Below are 18,335 nucleotides of genomic sequence, written 5' to 3'. Positions count from 1 at the left end.
ATTCAAAAATTATCTTCAATCCGCTAGATCTGTTGAAATTTCATGTTTTCCGATCTTCATCTTCAAAGAAATTCTAAAAAAATAAATTTTTACCTCACAACACCTTCGATTATCAAGAACATTTAACAAAAACTACAACAATTCTTAATAAAATTTTAAATCTAGAAAGATTTATATTTAAAAAGACATAAATATAAAGAAAAACGTAGAGATATTAATAACTTAGACGGAGAGAAGATGATTTTCCGATTTAGATCGGAAATCACCTTCTCCTATCCTTCACAAGATTAAGATAAAGAGAGTTATTTAGAGAAAAGGTAGAGTTTTTTTTAAAAAGAGAGTGTCTGTATTGGGCCCTTTATTATGCCTTCAAAATCAGTAAGGTTACTTTTGCGCCTTATTGACAACACTAGGGTCAATTTTATGCCTTGGTGGCAATATTAAAGTTTATTTTGCGTTTTAATGATAACATTAAAGTCATTTTTTACGCTTTCTGTTAATGTGTAACATAAATTTTTATTTACCCTTTGTTGTGTGCCTTGGTGGCAACATTACAAATGCATAAGAATAGAAATTAGAAAAACACTAAACACACATTAATTGGTGTCTTCTTTTTTATTCTTTATTAATAATATGAAATTTTTCATATAATTCTTTTCAATGTGATTTAGAAAAGGAAAAAAAAAAAGAAATTTGATGTATTTTAAAGTTTTTTAAAAATAAAAATAAAACTTTTAAAATAAAACATTGTGATAAAATATGAGATTTTTAAAATGGGATGGTTTTAAAAAAAACTCGGCGTCTTAAAAAAAAATCGATAATTTGCATTCTCAATAATACACGTGTGTCCAAAAATGCATCACTGATTTATTGGTATGATTAAAAAAGGTGGACCAACGAAAAGCAGATTCCCCATACGATTCAGCGAAAGAGCAAAACTGATGGACCTATAAATACACAACAAACTTCAGCTTCCGTCTCCTCTTCCCATTTCTTCCTCAAGGTAACCACACTGCTAATAATTTCAGATCTACACTTATTTTTATTCAACTCTCACATTATCATTGCTAATCTCTTGTTAATCTCATGTCTGCAGTTGCTGGACATAATCAAATGGAAGCTCAAGCTGCAGCGCCTGTTTATTCTAACGGTAACGGAAAGACGAAGGCGGTACCGGAGGAGGAGATCTTAACTGAGGAACTTGATCTGACGGCCGTTGTTCAAGCGGAGCCTCTGCCACCGGTTGTTACGGTGGGAAATGGAGTGAAGAGAGAGATTGTGTTGGGGAGAAATGTGCATACCTCGTGTTTGGAGGTAACGGAGCCAGATGCTAACGATGAGTTCACCGGCGATAAAGATGCTTATATGGCTGGTGTTTTGGCTCGGTATAGAAAGACGTTAATGGAACGCACCAAGCATCATTTAGGTAAGCTTTATTTCGTTTCATTGATTTGTGTAAAAATAGGTTGGATTATTTTATTTTATTTTGATTCGTATATGCTGAAATTAATATTGGAAACAGAAGGATTCGTAATTACGTCTTGTTTGAAATAAATCATAACTTTTAAGGTGGGCAGTGCTTATTATTTTAAGGTAGAAAAACTATAGTATTAGATGATATATTCATATTTTTTTCAAAGATTCAAAATAATAAGGTGGCCAACTGCCCACCATACGCTCTTCCTAGGAAGATCCTCCCCTATGTTTATTTCAGTTCTTGCAAAAATGAGGTTAAATAGAATTAAATTTTAGCAATGATGAGGTTTTCATGCATGGGTATTGACTAAATAAAATGGAAAGCTTGCTACTCCAGACATTCCAAACAAGGTGTTGATGTTTACTAACAGTTTTTTGTTAATTGGATGGTATAGAGGTTAAGAAGAGATTTTGTTAGCAGATTTTTGTTGTTGTTGCAGGTTATCCATATAACTTGGATTTTGACTATGGTGCTTTGGGACAGTTGCAACATTTTTCCATTAACAATCTTGGCGATCCATTTATTGAGAGCAACTATGGTGTCCATTCAAGACAGTTTGAAGTTGGTGTTTTGGATTGGTTTGCTCGTTTATGGGAGATAGAGCGAAATGAGTACTGGGGTTATATTACTAACTGTGGTACAGAAGGAAATCTTCATGGGATTCTAGTTGGGTGAGTTACTCTGTTTTTTTTCTTCTTAATGTGGGAAATGAATAAAATGAATGAAATTTGTTACATGCAGGAGGGAAGTGTTTCCAGATGGGATCCTGTATGCATCACGAGAATCTCATTATTCTGTCTTCAAAGCAGCTCGTATGTATAGAATGGAATCTGTGAAGATTGACTGTCTAATCTCCGGTGAAATTGACTGTGCTGATTTTAAAGCTAAACTACTCGCTAATAAGGACAAACCAGCAATCCTCAATGTTAATATAGGTATCTTTCTGATTGTGCAGATTTGGATATCCATGTCTTTGTCCTTGTGCATTTTTCATTGATTTTGGTGCATTCTTATTGCAGGCACAACTGTCAAAGGAGCTGTTGATGACCTTGATCTTGTAATACAAACCCTCCAAGACTGTGGATTTACAAAAGATCGTTTCTACATTCACTGCGATGGAGCTTTGTTTGGACTTATGATGCCTTTTGTCAAACTTGTAAGTGCTTAAATTTTGAAATCCTGTTATTAGAAAGGTGCTTGATTATAGGGTAGGAAAGTCGAGAGCTCCCTTCTTCCTATGCTGCTTATCACAGCATTGCAGGGAAGCCATTTGGCTCTAGAAAATTTAGAATTTTCCCCACTTTCTTGGGGAGACATTCATAGTCCAAGCTCTCTTTGTTGGTTTGAATATGCCATAGAAGCGTAAACAAGTTTTAGCTTCTCAAATTAACAAGAAAAAAAAACCCCGCTACATATGCAACATCAAGATTTGCGTTTCCACTAGGGAACTCAATTTTTTAGTATGCTTACTATAGTTTTTCAGTTTCTGCTTTCCAGGCATTATTTTGTAATATCCAGTGAATCAAGCAGCTGGATAATTGGAATTGATCCAACTCAATACAATGTGGGCTTTGCAGCTAATACTTGGCCATAGCTTAAAATTCTTAATGTCATACCAGCTTAATGATTGCTGGAACATAAAAAATAAATGAGCACATTATTTTATAATGATTGAGGATTTTCATAATTATGTCAGTCAGAAGTCACTGCCTTATTTTTTATGGGATGTTTAGCTTGTTGCTTTCCTTACTTTTTTTTTTCATTTCCATCGTTTATGGACTTTTACTTTATTGAACTTATCTGGCTCATTATTTCTGGTGATGAACAGGCACCAAAGGTTTCTTTCAAAAAGCCCATAGGAAGTGTCAGTGTATCAGGCCATAAGTTTGTTGGTTGTCCAATGCCATGCGGTGTACAACTAACAAGGCTGGAACACATTAATGCTCTGTCAAGGAACGTCGAGTATCTTGCTTCAAGGGACGCCACAATCATGGGCAGTCGCAACGGCCATGCTCCTATCTTTCTTTGGTACACTCTCAACAGAAAAGGTTATAAAGGATTCCAGAAAGAGGTACAGAGATGTCTCAGAAATGCTCATTACTTGAAGGATCGACTACGTGATGCTGGAATTAGTGCTATGTTGAATGAGCTCAGCAGCACAGTTGTATTTGAGCGGCCAAAAGATGAGGAGTTTGTTCGCAGATGGCAACTAGCTTGTCAAGGGAATATTGCACATGTAGTGGTCATGCCCAATGTTACCGTAGAGAAGTTGGATGATTTCTTGAATGAATTAGTTGAGAAGCGCTCAACTTGGTATCGAGATGGGCAAGTTCAGCCTTCTTGTATCGCATCAGATGTGGGCATTGAGAATTGTGTTTGTTCCCTCCACAAGTGAAGTAATCATAGTGAGATTTATTCCCATTGTTGTATTGTAGCTGTCATTGTTGTAGCCGTCCTTTTTATCTTGTAACAGAAAACTTTTGGTTATTTATTATTCAATATTCAATTCCAAGGCTTTCTGGGATGTTAATTGATCTTCTATCCAATTCTATGCATAGAGGCTGATAGATTAACTATTTGCTTCGAGTTCTAGTTGGAATTTAGGAGAAACTTATCATAATTGATTGTGCTAGCAGCGATTTACATATATCATTGTTGATACATTTCGTTTAAAAATAGCTTTGTTAATATAAGCAGATGCATGTCTCCTTTTGTGATTCATTACATCATACTTGGTGCACAGTAAAACTGTTGTCTTGTGGTAATAAATCTCTGGTTAATGTGCTCCGGTATTATTTCTTCCCTTCTGTCTATGCGTGGGGTTTTACAGGGATTCAACTACAATTGGATACTTGTTTTTTGGCATCCGCACCAAAGTTGGTTGGACGGAATCGTCTTTCTCCAGAGGTCTCCACCTGTTATGCAGGAATGAGAATGTGAGTGTGATAGACTCCATGTTTTGATTGTTAGATTAAAAAATGGCTCATTAATTCCTAATATTATTGCAGTCACTGTAATTCATTGATCTTACTTGTACTTGGTGACCAGGTGATGGATAAAGACACAGATTTCCAGTTTAGCCAGGTTGATCCCAGGGCACATGCGAGGTCCACTTCCGAATCCAAGAAAGCTGAAAGGTCTCAGGGGTGCCTGAAAGTGGTATGAAATTTTTATTACCTATTCTGCATTTGGAAAGAAAAGAAATGCACTATCTATGTGGCATGGAAATGAGAAACATCGAAACAAGAAATTGTCAAACAAAATTTTTGATGATAGTGCTTCGGTAAGCATTTCCAGAAACAGAATGCCGAAATGTAGGATTGCAAAATTCCGTGCAACATAGTGCACCACTGAGAAAAATGTTCAAGGTCCTTACATCAAATCTGGAGGGATTGAACTTCTGGGGATCAGGAAAAACTTCTGGGTCATGGTGGATTGAGACAACATCCAAGTTAATTGACCAGCCTTTCTTTATTTTATAACCTGTAATACCGAGTGAGATAGAATTAATACCAACACATGCATCTTCTGCTGAACATGTCATCTTTTACTGGGTGATTCTTACCGTCAATTTCGAAGTCCTGTGCAGCTTTTCTTGAAAACCAAGGTAAAATGGTGGCTCTTCTAAGAGTTTCACTGATTACCTGAATTTTCATGGTAATACCAACAACTTCAAATCTGGAAAGAGTTTAACATATTGCATATTTATAGTTCTTTCATATACACTATACTCACTCTGTTTGTGTACGGCATGTTGTTAACTTCAGACCAAGTAAGGGTTGCTTCACCAGTTCTCTTTGCTTGGATTTGTATATGCTCCTCCTGCAAAGTTCAAAATTAGATTTCAGATGAAGTTAATCAGCACAAACTAAGTTTTCTTCTGACAGAACACCGAGTGTTATTGTGATTACACGAAGTTGTTCGAGAACTTGAGGATTTTCATCTAGGAACTTGATGAGCCAAGTGAGAGCAGCTGTGGTGGTATCATGACCTGCAACTAGAAGAGTTAATATGTTATCCTTCAATTGATTGTCAGTAAGTTTATCTTCATAATCTTTTCCTTCTCCTCCTTTACTGTGCTTAATTAACAATGATTCTAGAAAATCTTGTTGGATGCTCTTGCCACTTCTCTTCCTTGCTATAGTTGCATCTAGCATAGCATACATCCTGTCCCTAGCCTGAAGATAGAATTTTTTATATCGGAGTCAATTTTCTTGACACAACATCTATATAGCATTGAAATGGAAACTGAAGCTCCCAAAATAGAATATGGTGATACAATGATTTTTCTTTCTTACAAAAAATAGGCTATAAATATATGTAGTTTTGAAGTTTTCGAAGTGTTACTATAAATGGAAATTAAAAGCCGAAACTAAAACATAGGACTCAAGAAGTTTTTGTGCAATATAGCATACTATATTTAGACAAATAACATAGATTTAAAAGTGTGATTTGGATTGAAAAAAGGCATTTCCAAAAATAATTAATTTTGAGTTCTGAAAATTGCTGTTTCAAATAAATGGATGAAATGATGTTTTTCTCAAAATATATGTTTGACAAAAGCAGTTTCGTGGCATTTTTTTTCTGTAAGAAGTGATACCTTGATACCATTATGAAAGGCTGTTCCAGGAATCTTGAACGGTAAGGATGCAAATGATGAAGAAATGATTTTAAAATTTGACCGAAATTTTTCCTGCTCTTCTCCTGTAGGTTCCAGGCTCATGATCATGTTACCAATTACTTTTAGAGTGAACTGCAAAAGGCAAAAGATTCACCTACATCTTTAAAGCCAGCACAGAAATGCGGAATTCAGGTATGTTGATTTTATTACTAAGACTTAACTGTAGAAGCTTCTTCAAGGACAAAAATTTGCCGCCCAGACCATTGATCTAATGTTTCAACTGCCAAATTGTTGATGAACTGAAAATATTTTTTTAGCCCATCGACCGATAAGGGCTCTCCGATCAGTCGTCGAAGCCTTTTATGCGCTTCTCCAGTAGTTTGGAGCAAACTTGTTGGACCCAGAACCTGTTGTCCTGTATAAAAGAGGTTCAGGCTCACCATTCCATCTTTTCCTGTCAGCAATATTTTGCTGGCTTCTCTTCCAGTCATGAAGACACTGAACCTCCCTAGCACAAAAGATTTGAAAACCTTTCCATACCTGAGTAAGATGAAATCATCATATAGTTTTAGTAGCAATATATGTTTTACGGAAGTTTTTGTTTTTCATTTTCGGAAATGCTTCCGAAACTTCATATTTATAATATATTCACGTACTTCATAGAAAATGTTGTTTCGCTATTTTCCATTTTGGTTTAGCAACATTAAAATCATCATATAGTTTTAGTCTTATTGGATTGTGAATGTGATAAATTCTGTACCTTTGCTGTCTCTTTTGCATGAAGCTAAATATACCAGAAGGACTGGAGAATTCAGACAGGAAGTCGAAGCTTTCGCCGACAATTGGCCAACCCAAGCTTCCAGGGATATCTTCCATGGCTTTTGGTGATATCCATAAATGAAGCAAGAAGAAAGTTGAGAGCACAAGTATGGTTATGAGGATTAAGATCATTAATATCCCAAGCTCCATTTCTGCTAGATACTGAATGTTGAGGTAACTCTAATCATATGTCAGGAGCTATATTTATATAGTGATTAAATTAAAAGAAATAACCTATGAATTCTCGGCATATTCAATGTTGTCCGTCTTCTTTTCTGTCTCATACTAAAATTAATGGCAAAATCATAGTAAGTATCCTACAGCGGCTGGCCTGTACAATGTTTTTAACGTCGTTTTTGCTATTTTATTTTTAAGGGAAAGTTAATGATGGTTTTGGCCATTAGCTGAAATTTAATTGTACAGTCTACTGTATCTAAGGAGGGAGCTGCTTATCATTGTTATGCATTGAAACAAGAAGAATAAAACATACTGTTCGGATCCTTTCGCAGTTGCTTGCCGTCCTTGGAAGAATAGAATCAAGAAAGTTTATCATTGTCTTATATTATCAAGAAACAAGATTACCCCTGAAAAAAGTCGGATGCTTTTGCAGTTCATTTTTGCTCTATTTTTCGTATTTTTTAATTGATAATAATGAGTTATAAAACTCAGCACATACAGTTTCTGGGGGAAAAAACCAATCACTATATGCTAAACACCTTCAGCACCCACGCATATCTCTCCCCAAAGTTCAGCCTGATCAAAGCCAAACACTTATCCAAATTTGGCGACCCAATTCACTAAATCTGCCTCTCATAGCACCAATAAGCTGATACTCTCACTTACCAAGGTGCCCTGCAACTAGTTCCAACTTCTTGTCTTTCCTAAACCGATAAAGTCTTTGAATATTATATATATGGCGGGTTCGCTTCTATCGTCCAAAACCTCTCTGTTGCGACAACCCTAAAAGGCCCAGCAAGCCACATCAGAAATCATAGGCCAATTAGACGATGCGACAAAAAAGTGATGTTTGCATAGATAATAAAATGAGCAAACTATACATTTGACAGAATTCATACTTTAATCCCTTCTATTTGAAAATTAACGGCATGACCTTTCATTTTTATTTTCGTCAACAGTTCAGTCTCTCTATTCATTTTTGGTATTAGTCATCGAAGTTAAAGAATTTAGTAGTAAATTAATTTTCAAATATAAGAGATAAAATCGTTGACAAAAATAAAAGTGGGGCGAAATCGTTGAGAAAAACAAAAGTGGGGAATCATATAGTTTTGTTGACTAACACCGAAAGTGGACGGAAGGACTAAATCGTTGACAGAAACAAAAACGAGAGGCCATATCATTTGATTTTTAGATAGGAGAGATTGAAGTGTGAATCATGTCAGACGCGAGGGATGTCATAGTAATTTGCTTTAATAAAGTTATTTTTTTTACAAAAAAAATACATGATGTTACATTAAGAGTCACTGATGTCATACTCAACATGATGTTAATAATGATACCATATAATCGTAATATGTACTTTCTCCGTTGCAATAGAGTTATCCCCTTTTATACCATCACATGTTTTAAGAAAATACAATTATTACTATGAATTTTTATAAGTTTTTTTTTTTTTACTTTTTCTATATATCCATATTTAATAGTCACAAAAAAATTCATTTGCTTAAAGATAGCAATAAATATTACTAATTAATAAATTTTAAATAGAAATAATATATGAGAATTAACTTTAGAAATTGTTATTTTTATTAAAAGTGAACAAAAAAATAAAGTGGACAACTGTCACAACTCTATTTAAATAGAGGAGTAATATAGATTAAAAATAATTTTGTTTTTCATATATGTAAGCAGCTTACACCATGATATTTAAACTTGACGAAAATAAAACTAAATTATCCTTAGAAATACAGTAGTCAATCATGTCATTTCGTGTAAACTGTTTTACCGCAGGAAATACATGTCATGTACTATTATTAAACTTTAAAAACTAACCTTTCTACATAAGAATAGATTACAACCCTCCATTATTTCACATATCTAATTTCTTTTTCAGTATGTATAATCAATGTGTCCTAAAAATAAACAGAGAAAGCTTTGAGTAACAACATCCATAACATTGGCCTGCAACATATATACAATGCTTACATATACAAGATGCTAGCCTCTAATTTTGCAACTTCACATTTCCAGACTCGAGTTTCCCCGGAGACACTAAACCCTCTGGCTGAAGTTTGCAAAGCCGGGGCAGGACTGCCCGTTGGGAGTCTGATTGTTTGTGGATGGCTGAGGAATGTGCTGTGGTTGTTGGTGTTGTTGGGCTTGGGAGCTGCCAAAGTGATGCAAGGGAGCCTGATGGGAGGAATATTGTGGAGTCAAACCTCGACTGAAAGGATTTCCGTTGGCGGCTGGAATTTGGCCCGTTGCTATCTTAAGCCGCTGCACCTCCTCTCGTAAAGCTTCATTCAGAGCTGCAACTCACAGAAAGAACATGTATGAAAGTGAAGGGAGACTGTTTATACTCGATAAATATTCCGAAAAAGAGAGTAGTTCAGATGCCTTTTGGTACTTGTAAATCTCCAGAAATTAGGAAAATGCGATAACCTAAAATGAATTGTTGCAAGATGTTTCCTATGAAAATGACCAAAATATATGTTTTTACATGCATACCATCTCGAAGATGCGCTTGTTGCTCCATAGCCTGTAGTCGCAGTTTCAGTTCCTTGTTTTCGGTGCTTAACCCAGTAGTGTCTCTCTGCATCAATGGAAGAATAGTTCCAATAAGAGAAATATTGTATAAGATCCTTCCGCTTATTAAATAAAAGAAAAATTATTAAGAGATGGAACCCTTATAATATGAAGCCAACAGCAATACAAAACAAATCACATAAAATTAAAAATGGGGTGTTATCCAGGACACTGGCAGGTTCGGTCTAATATAAAACACGCTCAATTTCTAATCATGCACTGAGGATATGATATCCTCTTTCAATTATATTATGGTTTTTATAATTTACTGAAAACAAAATAAAAATTGTAAACTGAGAAGAAAGCACAGGTTTTATTTAGCATTAATTAATATTTGAGAAACAAAATAAGATGAACTAGTTGTTCCGTATTAAAATGATATGAACAGAATATATTACACGAGCACTTCTAAGGATGAAGCAAAATTTCAGGCTACGGTAAACCTGTCTTTTCTTAGTACTATAATTAACAGGGGAAATTCCCGCAGGATTTAAAGAGGTGCAGTATTTCTCTACTGGACAGAATTAAATTGCCATCTCAGCAAACTGAATTGGTGTTGATATAGGCCCACGCTTAATAATCGTTGTTAAGAATTTTCTACCCCAACTAACTCCACTAACCTTGAGCCTAACAAGTCCTGGAAAATCAAAGATGTACTCCCAAGCTCCTATTACATGCAGAAGAATCCACCAGTTAACCTAGATAGAGTCTTCGTTATTGCTTCTGAGTTCCAGTTTATAAATTACGAATGGCTAAAATACAATTCTACAGTATGATCCAACTCCATTCCTAAATTTTGGGCAGCTCTAGTAACTAGTAAGTTGATTTAATTCCAGAATCAAACACAGAAGAAAGTTCCAAATAGCCTGCTAGCAAAACTTTTGGATGTCTGTGTCGAGCTAAGGCCTAAGAGCTTCTAGACTCTGGTATAGTTTGTGAACAAGGGAATGGAGTAATGCAACCTATGCAGTTGATGGCCGGATGCTTGTATGTAGATTTTCAATATGAGAGGATGAGCATTATAAAAGTGCGCAAAAAGCTAGAGAAACAAGCAGTTGATAGTCTGGGGAAAAGTTGGCTATAATTTTGAAATGATTGATTATCGTAATTCTTTATTTTAAATGAAGTAGGTAATTAACACATTAGAATTCCCAATCGTATCCTCTAACAAAGTGAACGGAAAAAAGAAAAAAAAACAGAAGGGTTCAGCACTATCATGTCTACAAACCAACACATTGTATCAATTCACTTTAAACAGGAAAACAAAAGATATTGCAAGGAGGTCATGCAAAACTACTCAAGCTTTTAATTAAGCTGAATGCAAATATTTCATATAGCAATGTACTACTGCATAAACAATCATCAAAATTTGTATATGCACAAATAATAAAATTGACTGCCTTAATACAGCAGTCAAATGATAAGAGAAGCTGTTTAATTGCATGAGCCTTGATGCGTACAACGCGTAGCGCATTAGCCACATAAAAGAGAACCATAAGCGTGGATAAGGATTCAGTCCTGTCCGACCTATTATGTACAGATGCATACTATGTTCCTTGCCTACATAGTTAAATGTAACATACATTTGGGCTTAACAATCATGGTACCAATGAGCCAAGCACATAACATTTAACGCTCATATATTTTTTCTTGAAACAATTAAAAATAAAAGTGATGCATGATTTCATAGGCTCAGTACCAAATAGGTATAAGTCAGTTAGCAGGCAATAACTATGGGTTTAATGTCAGATAAGTTATAAACATGCGGCAGGAAATTCACTTCTAATCTTTCGAAACGAGAAATCATCATAATCTAAAGCAAATGCTTAACACAATAAGCACATGCCAGTGAGGCATACCTTGATGCAGCAAACAAGACGAAGAAAGCAATTATTGATTTCTTATAGCAATAAAACATTGAAACTTCAAAAATAAGCAACGATCATGTATTCACTAAATCATAAAAGTTTAATCCATTAAAACAATAAAATGCGCAAAAATATCAAAATTCCTATCTCAATTACGAAACGCAGAAACAAAAAATAGTAACATTCCGTGAAAAAACTATTGGACATACACTCGATGATTTGCACACAACATGCCAAATTATTAGCATACAAAACCAAATAATGACTTGCAGCATACCTGTAACAGAGTGACCTGTGCAGAGAGTGTGGTAGCTTCAGTCTGAAGCGTCTGCACCTTCCTTTCCAATTCACCAGTGTATCTAACTTTCCGCTCCTTTGACCTCGCCGCGGATTGTCTATTAGCCAGAATTCTACGGAAAACCAAGACAACACAAACAAACCATAATCTCAACACTCATCTCTTTAATAAAACCAATAAAAATGAAATCCTTTCAAATAAAAAAGTCAAACCTTTTAGCTCTTCTAGGATCAATTAAAGCAAGCTCAGCAAGTTTTTCAGGAGCCATAGCCTTTTTAACACCATCATCACCCATAACTGAATCAACCTCAAACAACGACGTACTCGACCCGTCCATCGATAAACTATGCCGATGACGATTCACCGCAGATGGCGTCGCCACCGCCGCCGCCGCTCTTTTCCCGCCAAACTTTTCATCTCCACCACCGTTACTAGTAAGCCCTAACCCATCAAAAAAATCCGAATCCACAGACAAGCTTCGGAGATGATTAATGGGTCTCGGCTTTAAACTGGCCCCACTGCTTTGACTTTGACTATGAGACGCCGCTGAATCATCAGAAACAGACCCGGAATCCACGGGCACGGGAGCTACTCTTCCGCCGCCTCCGCCGGGAGACGGAGTCGGAGTGGGGAGGTCGAGAGCGGAAAGGTCGAGATCAGACGGGTCGAAAAGGAGGAGGTCGTCGAAGCGGAAAGAGGTGTCGGAATGGGCCCTCCGGTGGTGGGACCCACGCTGTGGAGTGTCGGGCATCTGCTCTATATCCATGTAATTACTATTCATATTCATCGCCATCATCATCGGCTGTCTTGAAGGGTCCATTCTTTGGGGTTGCGCCGCTGTCGAGGTGGTGGTTGGAGGGGCGGTGATGGCGGGTAGTGGTTTTAATGATTGGGGTTATAGATAAAAAAAAAGTTCGTACCAACTGAAACCGAACAACACTTGTCTTTCTGATTTTTGGATTAATTAGTGTAGTGTGGGGGTATGGTTACAACCAATTTTTATTTGTTGTTGTTAAACTATAAATATAGAAAGTTTTGTTGAACTAATTTTTTTATCTACTTACTTATTATACATTTTATAACTAATATTACTACATTTAGCCTTTGATAAAAAAAAAACTAATATTACTACATAACATAATATTATTATTTCTCAATTTCTAATTAAATAAATTAATATATATCTCAAATTTAAATATATATAAATAATTTTTAGGATACCAACAATTTGATTTATATAGATCTCTTAAATAATATATTCTAGGATTAACTCATCATAAAGTCCTTGAACTTTATGTTTTTAGTTTATCTGGTTTTTGAACTTTTATTTGCACTTATCTGGTCCCTGAACTTTATGTTTTTAGTTTATCTGTTTCCTGAACTTCCATTTTGTCTTATTTAGTCCTTAAACTTTGATTTTTCTGCTTTCTTCGATCCTTAAACGGATGAATGTTATATAAATTAAAAATTGTAAGTTCAAAGATCAAATATAAGTTCAGGGAACAAATGAACTAAAAACATAAAATTCAAGAATCTAATACGACCAAATGGAAGTTTAGAGACCAGATAGATTAAAGATGTAAAATTAAGGGACCTTAAAAAAAGGTTAATCCAATATTCTGTTATCGAAAATTCAAACTAAATTAAATTTAAATTGGTGTAATTTTTTTAAAATAGATTTAGATACTTTAAAAAAAAATAGATTTGGATACTTTATTAAGACTAGTTTCGCATTATGTGATATCATGTGGCTCATAATGTAACTCGCCAATTTTTTTATATTAGTTCAATTTATATAATTAGATCATCATACTTTATTTATAATCAATTGGCTTAATTGCACTAAAAATCACCAACTTTCTTGTATTTTTAGTATTTGACACGAATTTTTAGTTTTGGCATATAGATACACAAACTATCAATTTTTTGTATATATAACACGGGCACCGTTTTTGACATAAAGCGGCACCGTTTTTGACCTAAAACGGCAACGTTATATACCCAAAACGGCACTGTTTTTCACCAAAAACGGAAACTTGGTCATATATACAAAAAAAAAGTTGAATCACCAAAAAAACCCCGACCTTTTAGCCCCTTTTCACTTGAACTCTGATGTTGCAATTTTGTCTATATCACCCTAATTCGCACCTTTTCGTTTCCAATTCCACCCTAAAAAACTAAATTGGCCCCTTCTCACTAGAAAAAATGCCAATCTGATCCTTCACTTTTAGTTAAAAATGTCAATTTGATCTTTCACTTTTAGTATACTAAATATTTTTTAGAAAATAAATTAAAAATGAAGGACCAAATTGGCATTTTTCTAGTGAAAAAGGTCAATTTAGCTTTTTAGGGCGGAATTGGAAATGAAAGGTGTGAATTAGGGTGATATAGACAAAATTGCAACGTCAGGGTGCCAATAAAAAGGGGCTAAAAGGTCGGAGTTTTTTTGGTGATTAAGCCCATACAAAAAATTGATAGCTCGTGTATTTATATGCCAAAATAAAAAGTTCGTGTCAAATACCAAAAACACGCGAAAGTTGGTGATTTTTTTTTGTGCATTTAAGCCTAATCAATTATAAATTAGATAGAGTTTTTGTTATAAATAGATATTAAAGTTTAATTTATTATTATGTTTTAATAATTCAATAAATACAAATGAATCTAAATCATATAAATCATGCGTTTCTTTTATATTTTTAGTTATAATTGAACTGAAATAAGTTGAGCAACTAAAATATAATTTATTTATATCAATTAAATATATTTTATTAGTATATGTATAAATTTTATTATAAAATTTGGTCATTTTTGTATGCAAAATTCATAGTATATCTTGAAGACGGAAGTTAAAAGGCTGAAAATTGTATATCATAAATTCAGTAACAACGAATTTTTTTAAAATATTATGTATTGCTGAACTTTCTTCCTCAATTTTCTGTTCATTTATTTTATTTACCTCCGAGTAGATAATTTTAGAATTTGTAATTATTTGATTTAATATACTGTATTTCAAGTTGTTTTCAATACAATATGTCTTATGGTTAAAAATAACTAAACTAAGAAAAAAAATAATTCATAAAAAATAATTTGTCTAATTAAAATAAATTGATAAAAATTTATGATATTCATTTGTAAGCTAATAATAAATTTTAATTATTTAAATATTTGTTGAGATATTAATTTCTAAATATCTAAAAACCGATCTTCATTACTTCATTTTAGAATTTTATAATAAGTTGATTTAATTATAAAAAATGTTAAGTAATTGATATAAATAATAATTAAAAAGATAAATAGGTGCGGACGAACTTTGATGTTAATCAAATGAGTATGCTTTAAACTTTTAAGAACATAGATCGATCATTGACTGTACTTATTACTTAAGGGTGCAAATGAAAAGAAGTATTGATAAAGCAGGGCGATAATATAATACGAAAATTACAAGGGCCTAGCCGCCGAAAGCGGTGCCGGTGGACAGGTTAGGTTGGGGCCCAACTCAAGAAAACGACCAACTACCATGTGGCGTTTCCACATGTGGACAAATACGATTCGACCGTGTTGACCACGTGGTCATAATAAGCGCGTGTTATTATTATTGTTGTGATTTGCTGTTCTTTACCTTATAAAAATCACCGACGGAGTAAAATTTATAGTATCAGTTCTTAATCAAGAGTGTACTCCATTATGGATAGGTATAATAACTGGTTCCTGAACTTTTACTTCTTTTACAATGGAGTACTCCAACTTATTTTATTTAATTGAATTCCTAAAATTTAATTTTGTTATTCGCCAATCCATGACTAACAGATGACATGAGCCTGTACCACAATTGTCAAAAAAAAAAGGTCTGATAAATAAAAAAATTACCATTTAAGAAAAGACAAATGAATTTTGTATCAAAATTAATAAAATAAGGTAATATTTTATTTTATCATATTTATCTTTATTAATTAATTAATGTAATCTCACCTAATAATATTTTAAATGTATTGTAAATTGAATTGCATATTAATGCATACTGAAATAACTAAATAGATAAAAATAAATGTTTATATACATTGTCACATATCTTTTTAGATGAGACACATGAAATATCCGCTCTTAAATAGAACAGAGGGAGTATTATTCTTTTTTAAATAAACTTCAACTTTGTTTCGATTGGATCCTCCAATTTATTTTTATTATATTCAACTTCTTGATAGATGAAAATAAAGTGCCAAATTATATTACAACCATTGAATTTGTCATGTAATACTTTTTTAAATGAATATTTTTTAAATTTTATCATCATAAAATTGGGAAATTAACTTATTTGAATTTATTAGATAATTAAATTTTATAAACTAATATTTTTACAGTCAATTCCAATTGTTTAGTTGTATAATTTGCATTTAATTTTTTCATAATAAATTAAAAATTATGACAACAAAATTAAATGAGTCAACTGAACAAAACTAAAGTTGAAAAATTTATTTACAAAAGCAGCTATAATTAACTTAATAGAGTTATTTGTTTGTAATGCCCGCTCCTAATTTTTCCTTTTTTTTAATCAAAGATCCATGAAACTATTTATAGTATGTGTTTTTTCAGTGATAAATTGTACAAAAATATGATTATCTTTTTCTATTTTTTTTAAAAGTACTTATATTATAATTTTACAACAAACAAACATATGCATCTTAAAGTAATCTAAATTAATTTTTATTAAAACTAAATGCAATCAAAAGAAACAGAACTACTAAATGTTGGATATTGAAAAGTTAAGACATATATATATATATATATATATATATATATATATATATATATATATATATATATATATCTGTTGATGCATGTAATTGCACACGAAAAAGTCCAACTATATCAAATGAAATCAAATATCCCAACACCAACTACACTTTTGTTTTGTTGAGACATTTTGTGGGTCAAAAATGATACTCCCTCCGTCCCAATAGAGTTGTCCACTTTGAGAAAAAAATTTGTCCCAAAACTCTTGTCCACTTTCAAAAAATAATTAACTTTTACACTTAATATTTCTATATTACCCCTATTAAAAATCTACTAATGAGTAAATTGTAAGTGGACCCCATATTAAATAGGGGTATGACAAGAAAAGTAAGGTAAATTTTACAAAATCCATAAACAATAATTGCTTTTCTTAAACTGTGTGATAAAGGCAAAGTGGACAACTCTATTGGGACGGAGGGAGTAGTTTTTTCCTTTGTTTTTTTGTGTAAAATGGGTATTCATGAAAAATATTTACTTTGTTTTTTTATTTAAATAAGAAAAGAACGAGAAGTTGGTCATATTTTTCATATAAGATTATACCCGAGGGACACACTTACTACACTCTTCAATCTTTACAGTGTTTTGATTTTGAAATCTAACAACTACATTTCTAATCATAAACTTGTTTTGATATTGAAATAATTTAATTAAATAGGCGAAGCAACATTTAGTCATAATGTCCATCTTTGACTTTTTTTTTATCTACCATGATAATTAATGGGGTAATGTTAATTTTTCTTTTACCAATTTTACAAGTTTTCTCATTTTGATCACGCCGTTTATCTCAAATCCATATATCGTTCAAATATCCAACAAAAATTGCTGACATATCACTATTTGATTCGTTATGATATGTCACTATATGATTGTCAACTCATCAATTTTCACCGGATTTTTGAATAGCGTATGCATTTGAGAAAATTTGATAGTTCGTGTATGAAAATGACGATTTTTAACGGCGTGATTAAAATGAGAAAACATGTAAGTTGATGAATATTTATAACATTAATTCTATATTAATTAATATTAATTATATATTATTTACCTTTATGAACGATGTAAAATTACCCCTGTTTCTAAATATTTTTAGCTTCACCCTGAAGCTAACTTATGGAATCTTTTAAAATTATAAAATAGATATTTAAAAAAATATAAATGTGATTTACTAATAAACTCATATTAATCTATAAATTCAACTTTTTATAAGAAAAATATTCGATTAAAATTTGAAATAAAATTATGATGTTGATTGATTTATGAGTTTAAAAATTATTGTAAATGGCATAAGGTAGATTTAATAAACAATATTTATTAGTAAAGATAATTTAATTTATTTAACTTTAATACTTTTTTACTTGAATTATTTTTTTAAATTTCTTTATATATAATAGTACCATTGTATTAATTAAATTTAATAAAATAATTCTTGTTAATATAAGCTGTAACTTAAATATTATTCATCTTTTTCTTATAACATATAATATCATATGCAACACACCTTATAAATGATTTAGATTACATATGATAAATTTATAAAGTAAATACAATTTAATCTAGATACGAGTGTAATAATTTCATTTTAAAATAAAATTTTCTAACATGGTTGTTAGAGTATCCGAAAGCGGCAGGGAGTCCAAATTGTACTTAATTTATTACAAGTTATAATAATCTGATAATCTGATATTTTTTCTTGAGAAA

General features: G+C 32.6%; 3 protein-coding genes and 1 long non-coding RNA gene across 4 annotated transcripts; 2 read left to right on the top strand and 2 right to left on the bottom strand.

Moving 5' to 3' along the window:
- The first annotated feature begins 905 nt into the window (after window positions 1-905).
- On the top strand, window positions 906-4,007 carry LOC126683221 (serine decarboxylase). Its single transcript, XM_050379072.2, has 6 exons — window positions 906-1,003; window positions 1,097-1,426; window positions 1,917-2,148; window positions 2,219-2,412; window positions 2,497-2,633; window positions 3,306-4,007. Exons 2-6 carry the CDS (start codon window positions 1,114-1,116, stop codon window positions 3,870-3,872), a joined length of 1,443 nt encoding a protein of 480 aa, XP_050235029.1. The 5' UTR covers window positions 906-1,003; window positions 1,097-1,113; the 3' UTR covers window positions 3,873-4,007.
- A 69-nt stretch (window positions 4,008-4,076) lies between these two features.
- Window positions 4,077-7,067, bottom strand: LOC126683231 (abscisic acid 8'-hydroxylase 3-like). The gene is made up of 9 exons (XM_050379083.1): window positions 6,859-7,067; window positions 6,320-6,638; window positions 6,078-6,230; window positions 5,389-5,655; window positions 5,213-5,299; window positions 5,043-5,121; window positions 4,854-4,960; window positions 4,509-4,627; window positions 4,077-4,392 (listed from the first exon to the last, which is right to left on the bottom strand). Exons 1-9 carry the CDS (start codon window positions 7,065-7,067, stop codon window positions 4,302-4,304), a joined length of 1,431 nt encoding a protein of 476 aa, XP_050235040.1. The 3' UTR covers window positions 4,077-4,301.
- LOC126683264 (uncharacterized) lies at window positions 5,390-7,167 on the top strand. The gene is made up of 3 exons (XR_007641665.2): window positions 5,390-5,512; window positions 6,188-6,290; window positions 6,883-7,167. It is a non-coding gene; the product is annotated as an uncharacterized LOC126683264 (long non-coding RNA).
- A 1,660-nt stretch (window positions 7,168-8,827) lies between these two features.
- Window positions 8,828-12,843, bottom strand: LOC126683247 (transcription factor VIP1). Its single transcript, XM_050379098.2, has 4 exons — window positions 12,059-12,843; window positions 11,826-11,958; window positions 9,603-9,687; window positions 8,828-9,403 (listed from the first exon to the last, which is right to left on the bottom strand). Exons 1-4 carry the CDS (start codon window positions 12,664-12,666, stop codon window positions 9,147-9,149), a joined length of 1,083 nt encoding a protein of 360 aa, XP_050235055.1. The 5' UTR covers window positions 12,667-12,843; the 3' UTR covers window positions 8,828-9,146.
- Window positions 12,844-18,335: the final 5,492 nt, after the last annotated feature.

This window comes from Mercurialis annua, linkage group LG1-X (assembly GCF_937616625.2).
Source record: "Mercurialis annua linkage group LG1-X, ddMerAnnu1.2, whole genome shotgun sequence".
Taxonomy (NCBI): domain Eukaryota; kingdom Viridiplantae; phylum Streptophyta; class Magnoliopsida; order Malpighiales; family Euphorbiaceae; genus Mercurialis; species Mercurialis annua.
The sequence above is the reverse complement of the archived record's forward strand: the minus strand, read 5'-3'. Positions and strand labels throughout refer to the sequence as shown.